The 17,714-nt window shown below is 44.9% G+C and overlaps 1 protein-coding gene across 1 annotated transcript in view; it reads left to right on the forward strand.

Annotated features, from left to right (window-relative positions):
- PARM1 (prostate androgen-regulated mucin-like protein 1) overlaps nucleotides 1–17,714 on the forward strand; it is a 104,934-nt gene that overhangs the window by 65,275 nt on the left and 21,945 nt on the right. Inside the window, 1 exon segment of the mRNA NM_001243716.1 lies at nucleotides 4,928–5,632. Within this exon segment, the coding sequence (NP_001230645.1) occupies nucleotides 4,928–5,632 (705 nt within the window).

Below are 17,714 nucleotides of genomic sequence, written 5' to 3' on the forward strand. Positions count from 1 at the left end.
CCAGCATTTGCTAGCGGAGTCATGGTGCCTAAGCCTTGGGTATCTTCATTTGGAAAGAAGACCCACCCTCATGTACTCAGAGCAACCTGGAATATACATCAAACAAGGCAAAGCAAAGGCTTTTTTTTTTTTTGTATTTCTGTATTTTCTAGGGCCGCACCCCAGCATGTCGAAGTTCCCAGGCTAGGGGTCTAATCAGAGCTGTAGCCACCAGCCTACGCCAGAGCCACAGCAACCAGATCCGAGCGGCGTCTGCAACCTACACCACAGCTCATGGCAACGCCGGATCCTTAACCCACTGAGCGAGGCCAGGGATCGAACCCACAACCCCATGATTCCTAGTTGGATTCGTTTCCGCTGCGCCATGATGGGAACTCCCCAAGCAGAGGCTTTAATGCCTTGTTCAAGTGAAGAGGATCAGTGCTGTCCCACAATTTTTACACATTGTTGTTTGCTAGGAGTAGGAATTACCTGAACTAGACTGGAAAGTACTTTACTTAAGTACTAAGTAGGTAGCCATGGGCATGAATGACCACTTCAGTCCTCTTTGGGAGCACGAAGGGTAGGGTTTATAAAAGAGTATCAGAGTTAAACAAACAAACAAAAATGGATGTCTCCAGCCACAAAACCAATTCCTGAAGCATGTCATTTTTAGCACTAGAATGATTTCCAGAGTAGAGGTTTTAGCACCACTGGAAATGACAATGCAGGCATCACCCTGAATGACACACACTTTAATGGCATCTTGTGTGTTCTCATTCTTTCAGAACCCACTCAAATGTCATCTCTTCTGTGACGTTTCTAAATGTCTTTTGAACATGACTTTATATATTTTTGCCTTCCGTGGTCCCCATACAGAATTGATTCATCTTTCCTTGGGGCACCCATCGCAACTTGTTTTCACTTCCATAAGGTGCTTATCACATCATATTACAGGGAGTTAAGTGTCCTTTCTGTCCTGCTAAATAGTGAACCCTCTGAGGGCAAGGTCATAGACATAGAAGCTGCTCAATAAAAACTTGAATGAATGAATGAAATGAATGAAGTCATGCTCCTTTGCATATTACTCATTCCTCAGTCATCCCAAGATTCCAAAGACCCTGACTCAGCTGCCAGAGTAAGGCTCTCTCTTCCTCCATCTGCCCATCTCTTAGATGATATTATGAAGAGTAATTAAACATTGTCAGTTTTTTGGGCCTTATAATCTGCAATGAGTCATGGGAGCTACCAGGATGCAGAGCCAGTAAGCTCTAAGGTCATATATGAAGCTTCAGTGTTTTAATAACATTTGTTCCAACTGTTGTCTTGCCCATTATTTCAAAGACCTCTTGGGAGTTCCTGTCGTGGCTCAGTGGTTAACGAATCCAACTAGGAACCATGAGGTTACGGGTTCAATCCCTGGCCTGGCTCAGTGGGTTAAGGATCCAGAGTTGCTGTGAGCTGTGGTGTAGGTTACAGACACAGCTTGGATCCCATGTTGCTGTGGCACTGGTGTAGGCCGGCAGTTAGAGCTCTGATTAGACCCCTAGCCTGGGAACCTCCATATGCCATAGGAGTGGCTCAAGAAATGGCAGAAAGACAAAAAAAAAAAAACTCTTGATTTGTATTCAGCCTGAAATTGTCAACACCTCACAGCTGCTAAAAGTCTACCACAGTCACATGGACTCTTCAGTGGCCTCATTTGGGAGGTCTGCCCCCCTCTTTACTGGGAGAGTAACTCTCCTGTAGTTTATGGTCTTGACCCACATCTTTTAAATAAAATACAACCCGTCATTTTGATAACAGTCCAACTGTTAAATTCAGTTAAATATTGAGGAAACTGTTTCCAGGGGATTTTGTAGTATAGCTTTCTACACAACTACTGAGTCTGTTGTGCAGCTGAAGCCCAAGTGCCCACATTCCTCTAAATTCCTCTTTTTTTTTCCCTTCCTCTGTGCGAAAATCTAGCCCATGTTTTATTCCTTATGAGTCTTGATCATGTTTGGCTATTACCTATAAGCTACCTTACCCCCCACCCCAGGATATCTCCTCAGAGCCTGGAGGGTTAAGTAATTGAAGACCCAACAAGACATCAGGCACAGATCTATGTTGTGGTGGAAAGACAGAGATTGGCATTTTCTTTTTCTTTTTTTTTTTTTTTTTGTCTTTTTGCCTTTTCTAGGGCCGCTCCTGCAGCATATGAAGGTTCCCAGGCTAGGGGTCCAATCGGAGCTTTAGCCACCGGCCTACACCACAGCCACAGCAACACGGGATCTGAGCCATGTCTGCAACCTATACCACAACTCATGGCAACGCCGGATCCTGAACCCACTGAGCAAGGCCAGGGATCGAACCCACAACCTCATAGTTCCTGATCGGATTCATTAATCACTGCACCACGACAGAAACTCCAAGAGGTTGGCATTTTCAACAAGTTTCCTGCCCTCAAATAACACCAGGTAGGCAGCCACCTCTGAGACAGCTACAATGGATGTGACCATATGAAGTGATATGTAGATACGAGTAGAGAAATGCTTGGGTATTTTTATTTTAAATAAATTTCTTAGATACTTCATTTTTCCACCCTCCCTCTTTAGCACCCTCACTCTTTCCCTCTCTCCCTCTTTCCTTCCTTCTTCCTTCCCTTCTTCCTTCCTTCCTTCCCTCTTACTATCCCTCCCTCCCTTCTTTCTACAAGTACTTATTGAGCAATTACGATGACCTAGACACCATTCTAGGTGGGAAGGAAACAGCAATGAATAAGACCAGGTCTCTGCACCTTCATGGAGCTTATATTCTGGTAGAAGAAAGATATACTAAGGAAATAAATAATATGTAGTTTCAGGAAGAAACTACTTTATTTTTATTGATTTTAAGAAAAGCAAAAACACCCAGAGTGTATGACAGCTCCTCAAAGAAATTAAACATAGAATTACCACATGAGCCATCAGTTCCACTTTGAGGTATATACACCCCCCTAAACTGAAAACATGGTCTGAAATAGATAGTTGTACATTCATATTCAGAGCAGCACTCACAAAGTGGAAGCAACCCAAGTTCGCATCAGTAAATGAATGGGTAAACAAATGTGGTATATAGTATACAGAATATTATTCAGCCTTAAAAAGGGAGGAAATTCTGATGTACTATAACGGATGAAACTTGAAGCTATTTTGCTAATAAGTGAAATAAGCCTGTTACAAAAGGACAAATATTGTATGATTCTATTTGTAGGAGGTACCTAAAGCAGTCAAATTGGTAGAGATGGAAAGTAGGATAATGGTTTCCAGGGGCTGGAGAAAGAGAAGAATGGAGAGTTATTGTTTAATGGGTTCAGAGTTTCAGTTTGGGAAAATGAAAAAGTTCTGGAGATGGATGGGTGGTGGTAGTTGAACAATAAGGAGAATGTACTTAGTGCCACTGAACTGTACACGTAAAAATAGTTATGATGTTATTTATATTTTAACAATCAAAAAAAATTTTTTAAATAAGCAAGGGGCTAGGGTAGGAATGATTGTCGTTAGGACTGTCTGGAAAGGCTCCTCTGAGAAGGAGGTGACATTTGAGTAGAGATCAATCTGGAATAATAAGGAGAACATGGGATGATGACATAGGGAGTAGTTTTGGATTTTGTTCTAAGTACAACCTTGGGAGGGTTTTGATAGGTTAATCTGATTTACCACTTTAAAATAGCGTACTGGCTGCTATGTGAAAAGTAGATCAAAAGGAAGGAAACTTCGAAGCCAGAAGACCAATGAAGAGACAGTGGCACTTGTCTAGCTGGCACTTGTCCAGGCGAGTGGCTGGTGGCTCAGGTGATGTTGCCATATCAGGGAGGTGGTGAAGAGTTGATTGGATTGGGATATGTTTTCAAGGTGAAGTCATCATGATTCATCATGATGGACTGGTTGGGGTAGGGGGAGTGAGGGAAAGGGGTGCATCTGGAATAACATCTGGGTTTTTAAAAGAGTAACTGAAAGGCGTTGCCATCCACTGAGATGTAAACGACTAGGGGAAAAGCTAGTTGGGGACTGGTAAGGGGGTGTGTGGGGAGGCAATCAAGAGATGTGTTACATAAAAAGTGAAATCATCAACGCAGTGTCCTCCAGAGTGCTAGTACACAGAAGCAAGCTATTTATTAAATAATTGAATGAATAAATGAACAAATAAATTAAACTGAGTGGATGAATGGAGGTATGGAGAAAGGAAATTCATTCTAAATTTTACAAAACATGAAAGAGATTATTTGGTGAAAATGACAGAATAGTAAAGACCCCAGGTTAGAATTGGGGATAATAGGTTCCAGTTTCAGAAAATATTTCCAAACCTTGGAGTCCTCCCTCACCTCAGCTTTTAAGCTGGGACCTGGCCCTTTCCTTGCACTGTTAATCACCCCAGGGAGGCAAGTCCCTATAACATCCCTGTGCATGGTTGCAGAGCTCACAACCCGGAAGCAGGGAACAACCAATCAGTGAACGCCCGCGTCAGAGACCAGCCAATCAATGAGCCCCTCTGACAGAGAACAACCAATCAGAGAGCTCCTCCGGCTTTGTACTCACCCAGCACACGGGGTGAGAGTCCCCACAAGCCTTGTGGAGCAGCCCTGCAAACAAGCCAGACTTATCCTCAGATAGTCAGTTCCTAAGAGTGTCTCCGTTTTTAAGGGCACAGCTTCAAGCAGCAGGAGAGAAAGTTAGTTGGTGTCATGTATTGGCTGAACTTGTGTTGACCCACCCACTAATTGCTCCTGCTGAGCTTTCAGGCTGGTTCCTGCTGATAGTCACAGGGCGGGGGAGGGGGCAGTTAGTGGGAAGGAAATATTTTAAAAGTCACCTTCACGATTGTAAAGGCACAGTGCCAAATGAGACAGACTTTTGAAAATATTATAAAACAGCTTGGCCGCTCAGGTTTTCATACATTAACCACCTTTGTACCGGCTCTTCCACAGGACTAAGGGTACAGCGTGTGTCTGCATCAACAGTCTTGCCTGTTTTTCTTCCCACAAAGATCACCCCTGCAACGGCCGTCTGGACCAGCACTCCGCAAAGCCCTCCTGCCTCCCCTACCAGTGGCACGCCCAGCACCTCGGTCCTCCCGATTATAGCATCGGCCCCGACATCTCCACCCACTAAGAACGTCTCTGTAGAGGCCGGAGCAGAGGAGGAGCCCACGAGTCCAGCCTCCCAGTCGGCAGGCACAGAGACAGTCCCCTCATCAACAAGCGGTGGGCTCCATTTAACACCCACGCCGGAGGAACACAGCCCGGTCACGCCCGAGGCCAGCGTGCCAGCTACAGGGTCGCAACCCCAGGCCGAGTCTCCCGCACTCACCTCCCCTCAAGCGCCAACCTCATCACCCTCGCCTCCATCAACCTCACCGCCGGAGGTTCCTTCTGCCTCCATCAGCACCAGTAACAGCTCTACAGAAACCAGCACCAAGCCCACAGGAGCCCCGACCACCCCGAAGTCCCCAGAGGAGGAGCACAGCTCTGGACAGACACCCACTTCACATGCCACAGCCACGCCGATGCCCACAGAGACCACGTCCCAAGCAGCTGTGCCCCCCAAAGGGACCCCTATGCTGATAGACACAGAGACCACCGCTGCCTCCCCCCGGGTGATCATGCAGGAAGTGGAGCATGCACTAAGCTCAGGTGAGTCTCCTGTAGGCCACTGAGATGCTGAAAATGCTGTTCAGTTAACCCACAATGGATTAAGCTTGAATTGGGGAGCCGAATTCTAAGTTGCAAGCAAGGCTGATTTATAATTCCCAGGAATTTCCAGGGGTGCAAACTTTATGGTTAGTCTCAATAATTTCCCCTTGATAGCCCAATAATGGCAGCCAGCTTTTGTGATGTGTTCCCCTGTGTCACAGAGAATGTCAGTGAACAAGACTGAATAAGCATGGCTTTGGGTTACACTTCCTAAGTTTCAGTTCTGGCTCCTGACCTTGGGCAAATTACTTTGTGTCTTTATTTTTCCTCATCTGTAAAGTGGGGATTAAAATAGGCTGTGTTGTACAAAGTTCTTGTGGAGATTAAATGAAATGACATACAAATTGCTTAGCATAGTCCCTGGCCGGGAGTAAGTACTCAGGAAATGTCGGTCATTATTATGATTTTTGCTCCATGTATTAGCAAAGTGTTTACCTCATGGAAACAGAGAAAGGACAGGAGGGAGTAGAGAAAATGTGCCTATTCTTTAGAGTCACTGATATGTTTCGTGGAAAAGACAATAAATTTTATGGAATGTCACTTTGTTTTTATTCTCCCAGCAAATGCTGTAAAGTTGGTATGGTTTTTATCTTGATTTTGCAATTTTGGAAATTATGATGGACTACGATTTAGGGTCTTTTCTGAGGTCACATGCATCTGACACTGACGTAAAGACTGGAACCTCTGGGGCCCCGGGCAGGAAAAGGCCTTAGTGGGAACCTTTGGCCTCTTGATTAAGAAACAGGAGGTGAGAACAAAAAGGGAGAGGGGAGAAATGGACTTTGGCCCCTTCCCTGGAGAGTCCTGGCCAGGACCTGGACCCAGAGGGCACTGTTTAGGACTGAACCACACAGGACTAGCTGGAAGCAAAGACAGGGCTCTGACGGAGGAGAAATTAACATCTTTTAACAAACAATAAACAACCGCTCTGAATGGAAACTGGTAAACAGTGGAGGTGGGGGAAAACAGGGCTAAGATTAACAAGACATAACACCTCCTGGAAGTGCTTACAGTCTACTAAGGGATAAAGTCCCAAAGAATTGCAAATTCTTCTTTCAAAGGCCTAGTTTATATCAGGGAGAGTCCCAACAAGAAAGAGAGATTAAATCAAATTGGGATAAAGGAATGAATTACAAGGGTACAGCTGTGGTATAAGAAAACCACAGGAGATCATAATTGCAGAGCCCAGGAGGAGAGACTAGTAACCAGAACCCAGAAGGAGAGTCTTGTGGAATGGGCCACCGTGGGAGGAGCAGTGACTCAGGCAAGGGACACAGGGAACCCAAGGTTAACCTCTGGGAGTGAAAGGAATCAATACCCTCCTCCATGTCCGGTCCCCCTTCACTCTGAGATGCAGCCAGAAGCTGAGGACATGGTGGATCAATATACTGAGCAACCACAGGTCTGTTCTCCATGTCCATGAGTTTGTTTCTCTTCTGAAGATAAATTCATTTGTGCCATATACTAGATTCCAGATATTAGTGATATCATATGGTATTTGTCTTTCTCTTTCAGACTTACTTCACTTAGTATGAGAATCTCTGGTTCCATCCATGTGGCTGCAAATGGCATTATTTTGTTCTTTTTTGTGGCTGAGTCATATTCCATTGTGTATATATACCACATCTTCATTCATTCATCTGTCGATGGACATTTGGCTTGTCTCGGCTATTGTGAATAGTACAGCACTGAACATAGGGGGTGCGTGTATCTTTTTAAATGAAAGTTTTGTCCGCATATATGCCCAGGAGTGGGATCACGGGGTGATATGGTAGTTCTATATTTAGTTTTCTGAGGTACCTCCATACTGTTTTCCATAGTGGTTATACCAATTTACATTCCCGCTGACAGTGTAAGAGGGTTCTCTTTTCTCCATGCCCTCTCCAGCATCTGTTATTTGTAGACTTATTAATGATGGCTATTCTGACCTGTGTGAGGTGGTACCTCATTGTAGTTTTGATTTGCATTTCTCTAATAATTAGCGATGTTGAGCCTTTTGCATTTCTCTAATAATTAGTGATGTTGAGCCTTTTGTCATGTGCCTGTTGGACATCCGTTATGTCTTCTTTGGAGAAATATCTATTTAGGTCTTCTGCCCATTTTTCAATTGGGCTGGATTTTTTTGGAGGGGGTTGCTGTTGAGTTGTATAAATTGTTTGTATGTTTTGGAGATTAAGCCCTTGTCAGTTGCATCATTTGCAACTGTTTTCTCCCATTCCATGAATTGTCTTTTTTTTTAATGGTTTCTTTTGTTGTACAAAAGCTTGATTAGGTCCCTTTGGTTTATTTTTGTTTTTATTTATATTGCCTTGGGAGACAGACCTAAAAAAAAGCATTTGTACGGTTGATGTCAGAGAATGTTTCACCTGTGTTCTCTTCTAGGAGTTTGATGGTGTCATGTCTAGGTTTAAGTCTTTAAGCCATTTGCTTTCCTCAACTTAGAGGCAACAGGGCTAAGAGACACTCATGTCACTCTGACATGAGTGACAGAGTTGGGTCATGAACCAGAGCTTTGTAGTTCTAGGGAATGGTGGAATATTCTAAGCCAGCAGCTGCAAGCACTGAAATCGCCCTTGTTGAGGTAGCCAGGGCTCTCAGGGTTGCCAGCTCTGGGGTTAATGCTTGCTTAGTCTTGGCATGATCCCACCTAGTGACACCATTTGACATGGGTGGTCCCTGCCCTCATTTTGAAGCACTGCCTCCACCTGACCTCCAGCTCACCTACCTGGCTGGCTGCTGCTTCTCGGACTCTGTCGACTTACTTTGCCCGTCACCTTCCTGTCCTGGAGCACCCACGTGCCTTCCTCCACTCTGCCCTCCACACACACACTCGTCTCTCCACACTCACTCCTGAAATGACCTCATCCTATCTCATGCTTTAAAGGCCACCCAAGTGCTAATAACCTCAAGATGTAAAGTTCTACCTCTGTTTTGTCTCACTGAACTAAAGACATGTGGCCACTCAGCTGTCCACTAACTCAGGCTCTCCACTTGGGTGGCCCTGAGGCCCTGAGGTCTCAGTTGTGTGTGGATCAGATGAATTACTGATTTCTTGCCCCTCCCTCAGAAACGGAGGGCTCCCCCTGGACTCCTCTCTCTCTGCCACCCCTACATCCCGTCCCTTGGAGCACCCTTTCCTCTCATCCCTGTGTCAACTCTCACGGGCAGGACTTTATTACCCGCCCCCCCCCCTCCCCGCGCACCCCCAACTGATCTCACTACTCACCACGCCCTCACTGGAGAGGTCCTTGTCACAACCCAGGGCAGATCCTGTCCCTCCTCGGCTCTAACCCTCGATTCGCTTTCCCCTCTGAATCAGAGTACGAAGCCGGGTCCGTGTCATGCCTGCAGTGCCCGCACATCCGAACCCACCCACCTCTCTGCTGTCACCTGCTTCCATGTTCACCGGCAAGCGCACTGGCCTTCTTGCTGCCTTTTGAAGAGGCCACACATGCTCTTGCCCCAGGGCCTTTGCACTTACCATTCCCTCTGCCTGAAGCATTTTGCAGCCAGGTCTTTAATGGTTCGCTGCTTTTCAGAAGGAAACACTGTATCTGTCACCTCCTCAGGAACTTTTACTTTCCACCCTGTCCCAAACAGCAGTCCCATCACCATGGATCCTTGACCTGCTTTACTCCATTTTTGGATCACTTATCACTTTCAGCCATCATCTTATTTACCTGATGAGTAGGGGTCTGTTTTCTGCCACAAGACTGTCAGCTCCATGAAAGCAAGGACCTTGTTCACAAAGAGGAAGTTATACATTACATCCTCAACCCCTGGAACAGAGCCTGACGCATGGTAGATCTGCAAGAACATTTGTTAAATAAATGAATGAAAGAGACAATCAGCAATCCCAGGGAAGCTGGTTAATCTCTCTGAGACTTGGTCTTCTCATCAGTAAAGTGTGATAAGGGTAGAACCCCAGTGATGGGGTCATTAAAAAGGTTAGTTGAGGGAGTTCCCATCGTGGCTCAGCGGTTATGGACCTGACTCGTATCCATGAGGATGAGGGTTCAATCCCTGGCCTCGCTCAGTGGGTTAAGGATCCGGCATTGCTGTGAGCTATGCTGTAGGTGGCACATGCAGCTCAGCTCCCACATTGCTGTGGCTTTGGTGTAGGCCGGCAGCTGCAGTTCCAGTTGGATCCCTAGCTTGGGAACTTCCACATGCCATGGGTGCATCCCTAACTAAAAAAAATTTTTAAAGTTTAGTTGAGATAAGAAATACATAGTACAGCAGCTGTTGAACCATGGCTCAGTTGCTGTCTGTGCTTGTAATTTTGCTATTATTTACTGCTATAGTCAGCATTAATATTATTATTATTATTGTTACTATTATCTGTTACTGTGTTTATCATAATCATAATTCTACTATTATATACTGCTATCATCAGGTTATTATTATTATTATTATTGTTACTATTATCTGTTACTGTGTTTATCATAATGAAGAATGCCCACTCGCTTCAACAAACTTTTTTTGAGCTTTCACTGTGAGTCAGGCAGCAGGCTAGCCACTTGGCGTTAGACCATAAATAAGACAGTTGGCTTTACAGTGTCCCATGTACACAGCATGGCAAGTAGCCTGGTTTGGTGATCCTGGAATAGGTGGAGGAGGACCCTGCAGAAGAAGCAGGAAGGATGATTTCAGGGCAAGTGTGAGAGGATCTTAAGTAGCAGGATGCGACAATTTACTTGACAAACCATTGATGGTCCCCAAAGTCTTTGGATCAGGGGAAATGTTGAGAATTATACTTTTAAGAGAATTCAACTGGCAGGAATATGTATATGTAAATTGCAGGGAGTTCAGGTTTGGAAATATATGGACCAGTTTATACCTGGTTTCCAGTTTGTCATTGTCACTGACAGCCCATGTCACTGAACTGTTCGGACTTTCAAGGCTCATCACTCTAAACTGAATACAAGGGAGATAATCTTTTCAGGGTTTTTTGTTGTTGTTGTTGTTATCATACCATGAAAATTGTTTATTAGAATTATCCTAGGTTGGAGTTCTGCCATGGAGCAGCGATTAATGAATCCAACTAGGAACCATGAGGTTGTGGGTTTGATCCCTGGCCTTGCTCAGTGAGTTAAGGATCCAGCGTTGCCGTGAACTGTGGTGTCAGTTGCCAATGCAGCTCGGATCCTGCGTTGCTGTGGCTCTGGCGTAGGTAGGCCAGCGGCTACAGCTTTGATTCGACCCCTAGCCTGGGAACCTCCATATGCCGTGGGAGTGGCCCTAGAAAAGGCAAAAAGACCAAAAAAAAAAAAAAAAAAAAAGAATTATCCTAGGCAATAGAACATGATGGAAGATAATATAAGAAAAAAAAATGTGTGTGTATATATATATATATGCATATGTATATACACACACACACACACACACACATGACTGGGTCACTTTGGTGTACAGCAGAGATTTGCACAACATTGTAAGTCAACTATATGTTAATAAAAAAAAGAAGAATTATCCCAAGCAAAGGAAATGAAGTTCATATTCATATGAGGCTGAAAATATGCATGTTCCAAGAATTGCTCTAGTGACGGACACAGGTGGCCTCTAGTGACGGACACAGGTGGCCCCTCACCTGATCTTCAGAACATTCCAGTGAGCTGAGCTGGATAACATCTGTTCTAGAGATGACAAAATAGACCCAGAGAGGTTAAGTGACTTAAATTCTCACTTGAGTGACCAGGCGAGGATTCAAAGTCAATTCTCCTAAGTGACCCTAAGTCAAGTCTTCCTGCCACTGTGTCCGACCTCCCTGAATCATTAGAAATGAAAAGTTGGGAAGGACCTTTGGGCTCCAGGCCTGCTGTGGAAATGAGCGGTGTGGAATATTGTCAAACACCCGAAGCCTCCAGCCGGACCTGAGGGTGGGTGTGCCTCATGGGACAGCAGGTGGGTCTGCCCCATGCGAGAAGCAGGTAGCACCTGCAGCCCTCTGCCATCCAAAAGCAGCTGCACAGAAGAAATGAGTTTCCATTTTCACTTTTCAGTTTTTGTTTTGCTTTTAAATCAGGAGGGAGACAGAGAGATATGATGTGTTAAATATGGGTCATCTTGCATTGTTGAATCAGAGCTCTTTGAGGGTGGAAACCATGACTTGGGTCTGTTTGTGACTCCCTGAGCTAATTTGAATGGTGCTGTGCAGATGCTCAAGAGATGAACTGATATTGCACAGCAAATGCTACTCAAATCGCCACCAATTCTTGCATGTGCAGACTTTAAAATTATAGTCAGGAGTTCCCGTCGTGGCGCAATGGTTAACGAATCCGACTAGGAACCATGAGGTTGCGGGTTCGGTCCCTGCCCTTGCTCAGTGGGTTAACGATCCGGCGTTGCCGTGAGCTGTGGTGTAGGTTGCAGACGCGGCTCGGATCCCGCGTTGCTGTGGCTCTGGCGTAGGCCGGTGGCTACAGCTCCGATTCGACCCCTAGCCTGGGAACCTCCATATGCCGCGGGAGCGGCCCAAGAAATAGCAACAACAACAAAAAAAAAGACAAAAGACAAAAAAAAAATAAAAAAAAAAATAAAAAAAAAATTATAGTCAGTCCTGCTTATTGCAGCTGGATATTCTCCCTCCTTTTTTTTTTCTTCTTTCTTTTTAGGGCCAGAGGATTGGCATGTGGACGTTCCCAGGCTAGGGGTCAAATGGAACCTGCAACTGCTGGCCTACACCACAGCCACAGCCACAGCCACGCAGGATCCGAGCAGTATCTGCAGCCTACACCACAGCCCACGGCAATGCCAGATCCTTAACCCGCTGAGGGAGGCCAGGGGTCAAACCGATATCCTCATGGTTACTAGTCTGGTTCATTACTGCTGAGCCTCAAGAGGAACTCCTGGATATTCTCTTTTATCTATAAAATCCACGTGGCCACTGGTCTCACACTATCATATACCTTCCATTACAAAGAGAAGGATGTGTCATTGTGAAAACTGGTGAAGGTCTCTGAATTTTAAATTGCTGTCTGACTCCATATTTATTCGTTTGGAGCTGTGCTGATAAATACCCTGAAAGAAAGGGCCTTAGGCATGCACAGCTGTCTAGTCGTCTCTTCATCCACACTCTGCAAGGGACTTTCAGCTGTACAAAACCCTTCTTATTCTAGACCAACTCTTAAGATGAATATATATTTGAAAAAATGAATTAATTCCTAGAAAATGTGGAAGAATAATTTTTAAAGAATACATGGAAAAATTTTAGGACTAAGAAAAGATATGTTGTATAAATTAATGACCATTATATTTAGATGATGTATTCACAATATATTCGGAGTTTTGCTGTGGCACAGTGGGTTAAGGATCTGGCATTGCCTCAGCTGTGGTATAGGTCACAGCTGTAGCTCAGATTTGATCCCTGGCCCAGGAACTTCCATATGCTGTGGGTGAAGCCAAAAGAATACACACACACACACACATTAATGGAGGCATGATTCAACCAAAAAAAAAAAAAAAAAAAAGAAGAAGAAAAGAATGTTAAACATTTTACTGATTAGAATCTTTCAGTTTGCCCAGAATATATGAGGGAGCAATAATCCTAAAAGTACTGTATCTGTCTTAGGCTCGGTCTTACAAATATTAAATCATGGTACATGCCCAGGCCTGGCCTCTAACAGTGAATGGTACCAACATCTTTTAGTTCAGTCCTGCTTCCCTCCCTGTGTTCTCTCCATCACTGAGGCCTGTGGGTTTGAATTCTCAGCAGCTCCCCAATTCATCCCCTTCTCATCTCATTCTCATGTCAGAGCTCCCATAATCCTACCGTCATAGCAGCTGGCCCCTCCATGGCCACCTCTGCACCAGTGTCCCCATCTTGCCTGTTCTGCACACAACAGCCAGAGTGGTGATTAAACAGAAATCTGATCAGGACCCGCATAACCTCCCTACCAGCAATATCCCAGCAGCTCTGGGGCATCCACAGCTCTGAGGATGAAATCCACAAGCCCACAGCATCCAGCATCCTCTGCGCACCATGCTTGCCTCATCTCAGCCCTACCCCTCCGTCTCCGCATCTCCCACGTTGGCTGGCTCTCCATTCCCTGTACCTGTGCATCTTCCTGTTGTCACAGGGCCTTTCCTCCCCTGGATGCTTCTACTTGGAACCGTCCCACAGCACATCAGCTCAGGCAGTTGATTCCCATTCATTGCTCAGCTCTCAGTTCAAACAGCAGATCTTCAGGAAGTCTTTGCTGGCGCCCTCAGGCCAGCTCTGATTTCCCAGTTACCAACTGCAGCAATTCGCTTGTATCTCTTCTTCACAGTGTGTGACTGTACAACTTACAGTCTTTGTTCATTGCTCACACTGCTTTCCAGGTACCTGGTGGGAAAAGTCAGTCTGTTTAGGCTCATAAATATATATTTATATTTATATATTTACCATTTTATATTAAATATAATATTTACCATATTATATTGAACATCCTCAGCATCTAACAGTGTCTGGCTCAGCATAGCTGCCCTCAATGTTTGACGAATGAGTAAATGAATGACTTTTAATAACTGCATATCAAGCTTTTGACAGTAAATCCACATGTTTTCTTAGCCTCATAAATCTTAACCTTTGAATTGAAAATGCAGAAAAATTAAACATGTTCACCTGACATCTTAATCTGTTCAGGCTGCTCTAGCAAAAATACCACACACTGGGTGGTCTGACAACAAATTTATTTCTCACAGTTCTAGAGCCTGAGAAGTCCAAGTTCAAGACACCAGCATTTCTGGTTACTACCCAACTCTTAATCTGGTTTTACAATATTTCCAAAGTAGCCTTTCAGAAATATATGGCAAGGTAATAAAACAAGCTACTTGCCATCGATCTGTGATCAAGTGGCCATACAAGTCCATCATGTATTTTAATTGTCTCAATATCACATTTCATTACATCCGCAGTGTCTGTCTCCATGTAATGCTTTCTTTTCTCTGCTTCAGTCACTTTCACCAGTTACATAGGACTAAAGTGATTTTGGAAATGCTTCACTGAGAAAGTGGGATTTAACTTAAAAGCACAGCTGATATGCATGAATCTATGGCTTGTCAGCTCCTTGGGAAAACTGGCTAGAATGTACTTGATTCCATACCCAGACTGAACACTTACTGTAATCTTCTGATTCAAAGGAGCATGTCTCTTTAGTTATAAAATAATTACAAAACCATTGTCTTCATCAGAAAATGTTGTAAAACTGGAGTTCCCATTGTGGCTCAGTGATAACGAACCTGACTAGTATCCATGAGGATACAGGTTCCATCCCTGGCCTCGCTCAGTGGGTTAAGGATCTGGCGTTGCTGTGGCTGTCATGTAGGTCAGCAGCTGCAGCTCGGATTCGACCCCTAGCCGGAGAACCTCCCTATGACATGAGTTGGGCCCTAAAAAGCAGAAAAAAAAAAAAAAAAAAAAAAAGCAGAAAAAAAATTTGAAAACTCCCACCTGGTGTGTTGAGTAGGAGTATGGCATTGGGAGAACATATAATGGATACTAAGGTGATATTGTCCTCAGGGAGCCTCGTTCCTTGGGTCCTGGGAAGGAAAAATATCAGCCAATGAGAGATGGTATTTTATTTAACAGTATCTTGCTTATATCATCAGGCTCAAGGCCTTCAGGGGTAGACCACAGGCTCAGAGTTTAAGGTGAACTTAGGTTAAAGTCATAAACTCTCAGTAAGTCCATGGAAGTGGGCCATCAAAAACACTTTGCCAGATTTCTGTTTGGTGGAATTATAGGGGCATGTCAAAGCCGGGCCTTTAGGAGGGTAAGAATGTTACAGTACAAACTTTGGCCTCAGACTGCCTAGCTCACACCTCACCAATGCCATTTGCTAGAGGCAAGCCTTGGCATGCTTATTCGTCACTGCGTGTCACATTTTCCTCACCTATAAAATGAGGAAATGGTAGCACTGTTCCTGTCTTATAGGATTCTTTTTAGCATTACATGAGACACGTATATAAAGAGCCCTTTACATAGTTAGCCCTGAATAAATGTTAGTTTTTATGATTATTACGGTTGGGTGCCAACAAGAGTTTGACTCTTCCAGACGTTGATTTTATTTTATTTTTTTTACTTGAAAAAATGAGATGTTTGCGAAAACACTTTGAATGCCCAAAGGATTATTAGTACAAATATTAGGTAATTGAGATCCATTTAAGCACCTGCTGTGTAACACAATACAGAAAAGGATCATCCAGAATGTGTGAAAGAGAAAAGTAACTCAGTTCACATTGGAAATAGTAACACTTTCATGAAACTGGAGATTTCCAAAGAAAACGGTGAAAGAGTGCCGACAATGAGGGAGACACGATCAGCTGGGAGACACAGTCGGGAGGAGGGAGGTTACAGAAGCTGAGCCTACAGGATTTGGCCCCAGTTCCACTTCCCTCTTAGGGTGGGGGACCGTGACCTAGAGGTTGCCCTCTTCTCTTAACTGGCACCAAAGTTTGCATTATTTTCTTTCCGAAGTTTGCAACCTTGGGAACCTGTATCTGGGAGGAATTAAAACTGGGTAAAATACAGTCTCCAAAAGCAAGTTCCTACCTGGCCTTGGTGATGAATACATGGAGGCAAAGCTAAATGAACTCATGGGTCCACAGAGATCCTGAGGTCTTGGGCTGCAGTAATCATGCTGATGTCATCACCCTTGGTCAAGGTCTTGGGACAGGTGACCTGAAACTGTGGCTCTCTACTCCCCAGCCATATTCCATGACAAAATGATACACTTGCAGGCAGACTGCTTGGCAAACAGGGTAAGGACTCCATCTCAGACCCTGAGAAGTTCTCCCTTCCTTCTTGCTGTGTCCTCTGAACCAAGAAACTCACAGTGGGAAAGGCCTTACTTGCTCAGGCTGGTGAACCCCAAAGGGATCTCAGCCTTCAACTGTGGATGAGGCTAGGCGAGAGTTTCAAAAAGGGCCCTCGGTGAAGGAAAAAATACCCTCAGTGTGGTTTTATCTGTGGTCATGCCTCATTTTCAGCACTGCAATACTTAAGAGATAGAAGAAACACTAAAGACAGAGAACAATCAGAAAAAAACTTCCTTTTTCAGTCTTCGTGGTACACATGGCACCTGTGATGTATGACTCGCCCCTCTCTGTGGGACATTCACAGAGATGACTTCAGAGTTGAGATCCCTTCTCTTAAAGTGAAAGTCAGAGGCTGAAAAGTCAGCCTACACGTACCTCCTGCCCACTGCCTTGTGACTGATCCCCAACTGGAAAACCCCCAGGTTTTCAGGGTTTCCAGTATTTTTTTTTTTTATACTTTCCAGGCTAATTTCATTAAAGCTACTCCCATAGCAGGGAGATGTCAGGATTTTATTTTTCTCTTTCTGCCTTGACTCCTGAATGGAAATGTCTCTGCCTTCAATCAAGGGATTTGATGACCTCACATGCCACAGCTCACCCACTCCCTGGGTGATGGGGACTTTCACAGGAAGACAAAGAGCCTCATCATCCAGGACAAACGGAAGAAGGGAGCCTCTGGTCTTTTTTTTTTTTTTTTTGATTATTCCCCAGAAATCTGTCCAACCCTACCTCCCACTCCCCACCCCAGTTCCCCAGGAGATCTGGGCAGACTCAGAGCCGAGATTCCCACTCATATCAAGGTGTGGTTCTCTCAGCCAGTAGAAACGTGTAACAGAACTTAAACATAATATAACTTGAAATTACAGAAAGGAATGTTCAAAGTTTATGATAGGCTCGTAAAGCCAGGTACCGCGAATCTGTCCGGCAGGAGGGAATGAGAAGCAGCAGCTGATGTGGATGTTAGAGACAGTCATCAGGGCTTGGCAAGCAACATGGCCCTAGAAGTCCAGTCTCTGTCCACCTCTGCACCGCTGCCCCGGGGTGGCCAAGTCAAGCAGCCGTCTCTGCGGTGCCGCATTTCCTCCAGTTTGGCCTCCACCGAGAGGCAGGGCTCATGAAGCTGCCACCTTCCCTAGAGCAGTGACAGGGGTTGACACTGGCCCTGCCAGCCCTGATACCTGCCCTCCATTCTTCCTGGCTTCCTCCAGGGGCCCCGAGACAG

Source organism: Sus scrofa, chromosome 8, assembly GCF_054392235.1.
Source record: "Sus scrofa isolate SSC_HxYL_T2T_F1_AM1 chromosome 8, Sscrofa_HxYL_maternal_Yorkshire_Landrace_v2.0, whole genome shotgun sequence".
In the NCBI taxonomy this organism is placed as follows: domain Eukaryota; kingdom Metazoa; phylum Chordata; class Mammalia; order Artiodactyla; family Suidae; genus Sus; species Sus scrofa.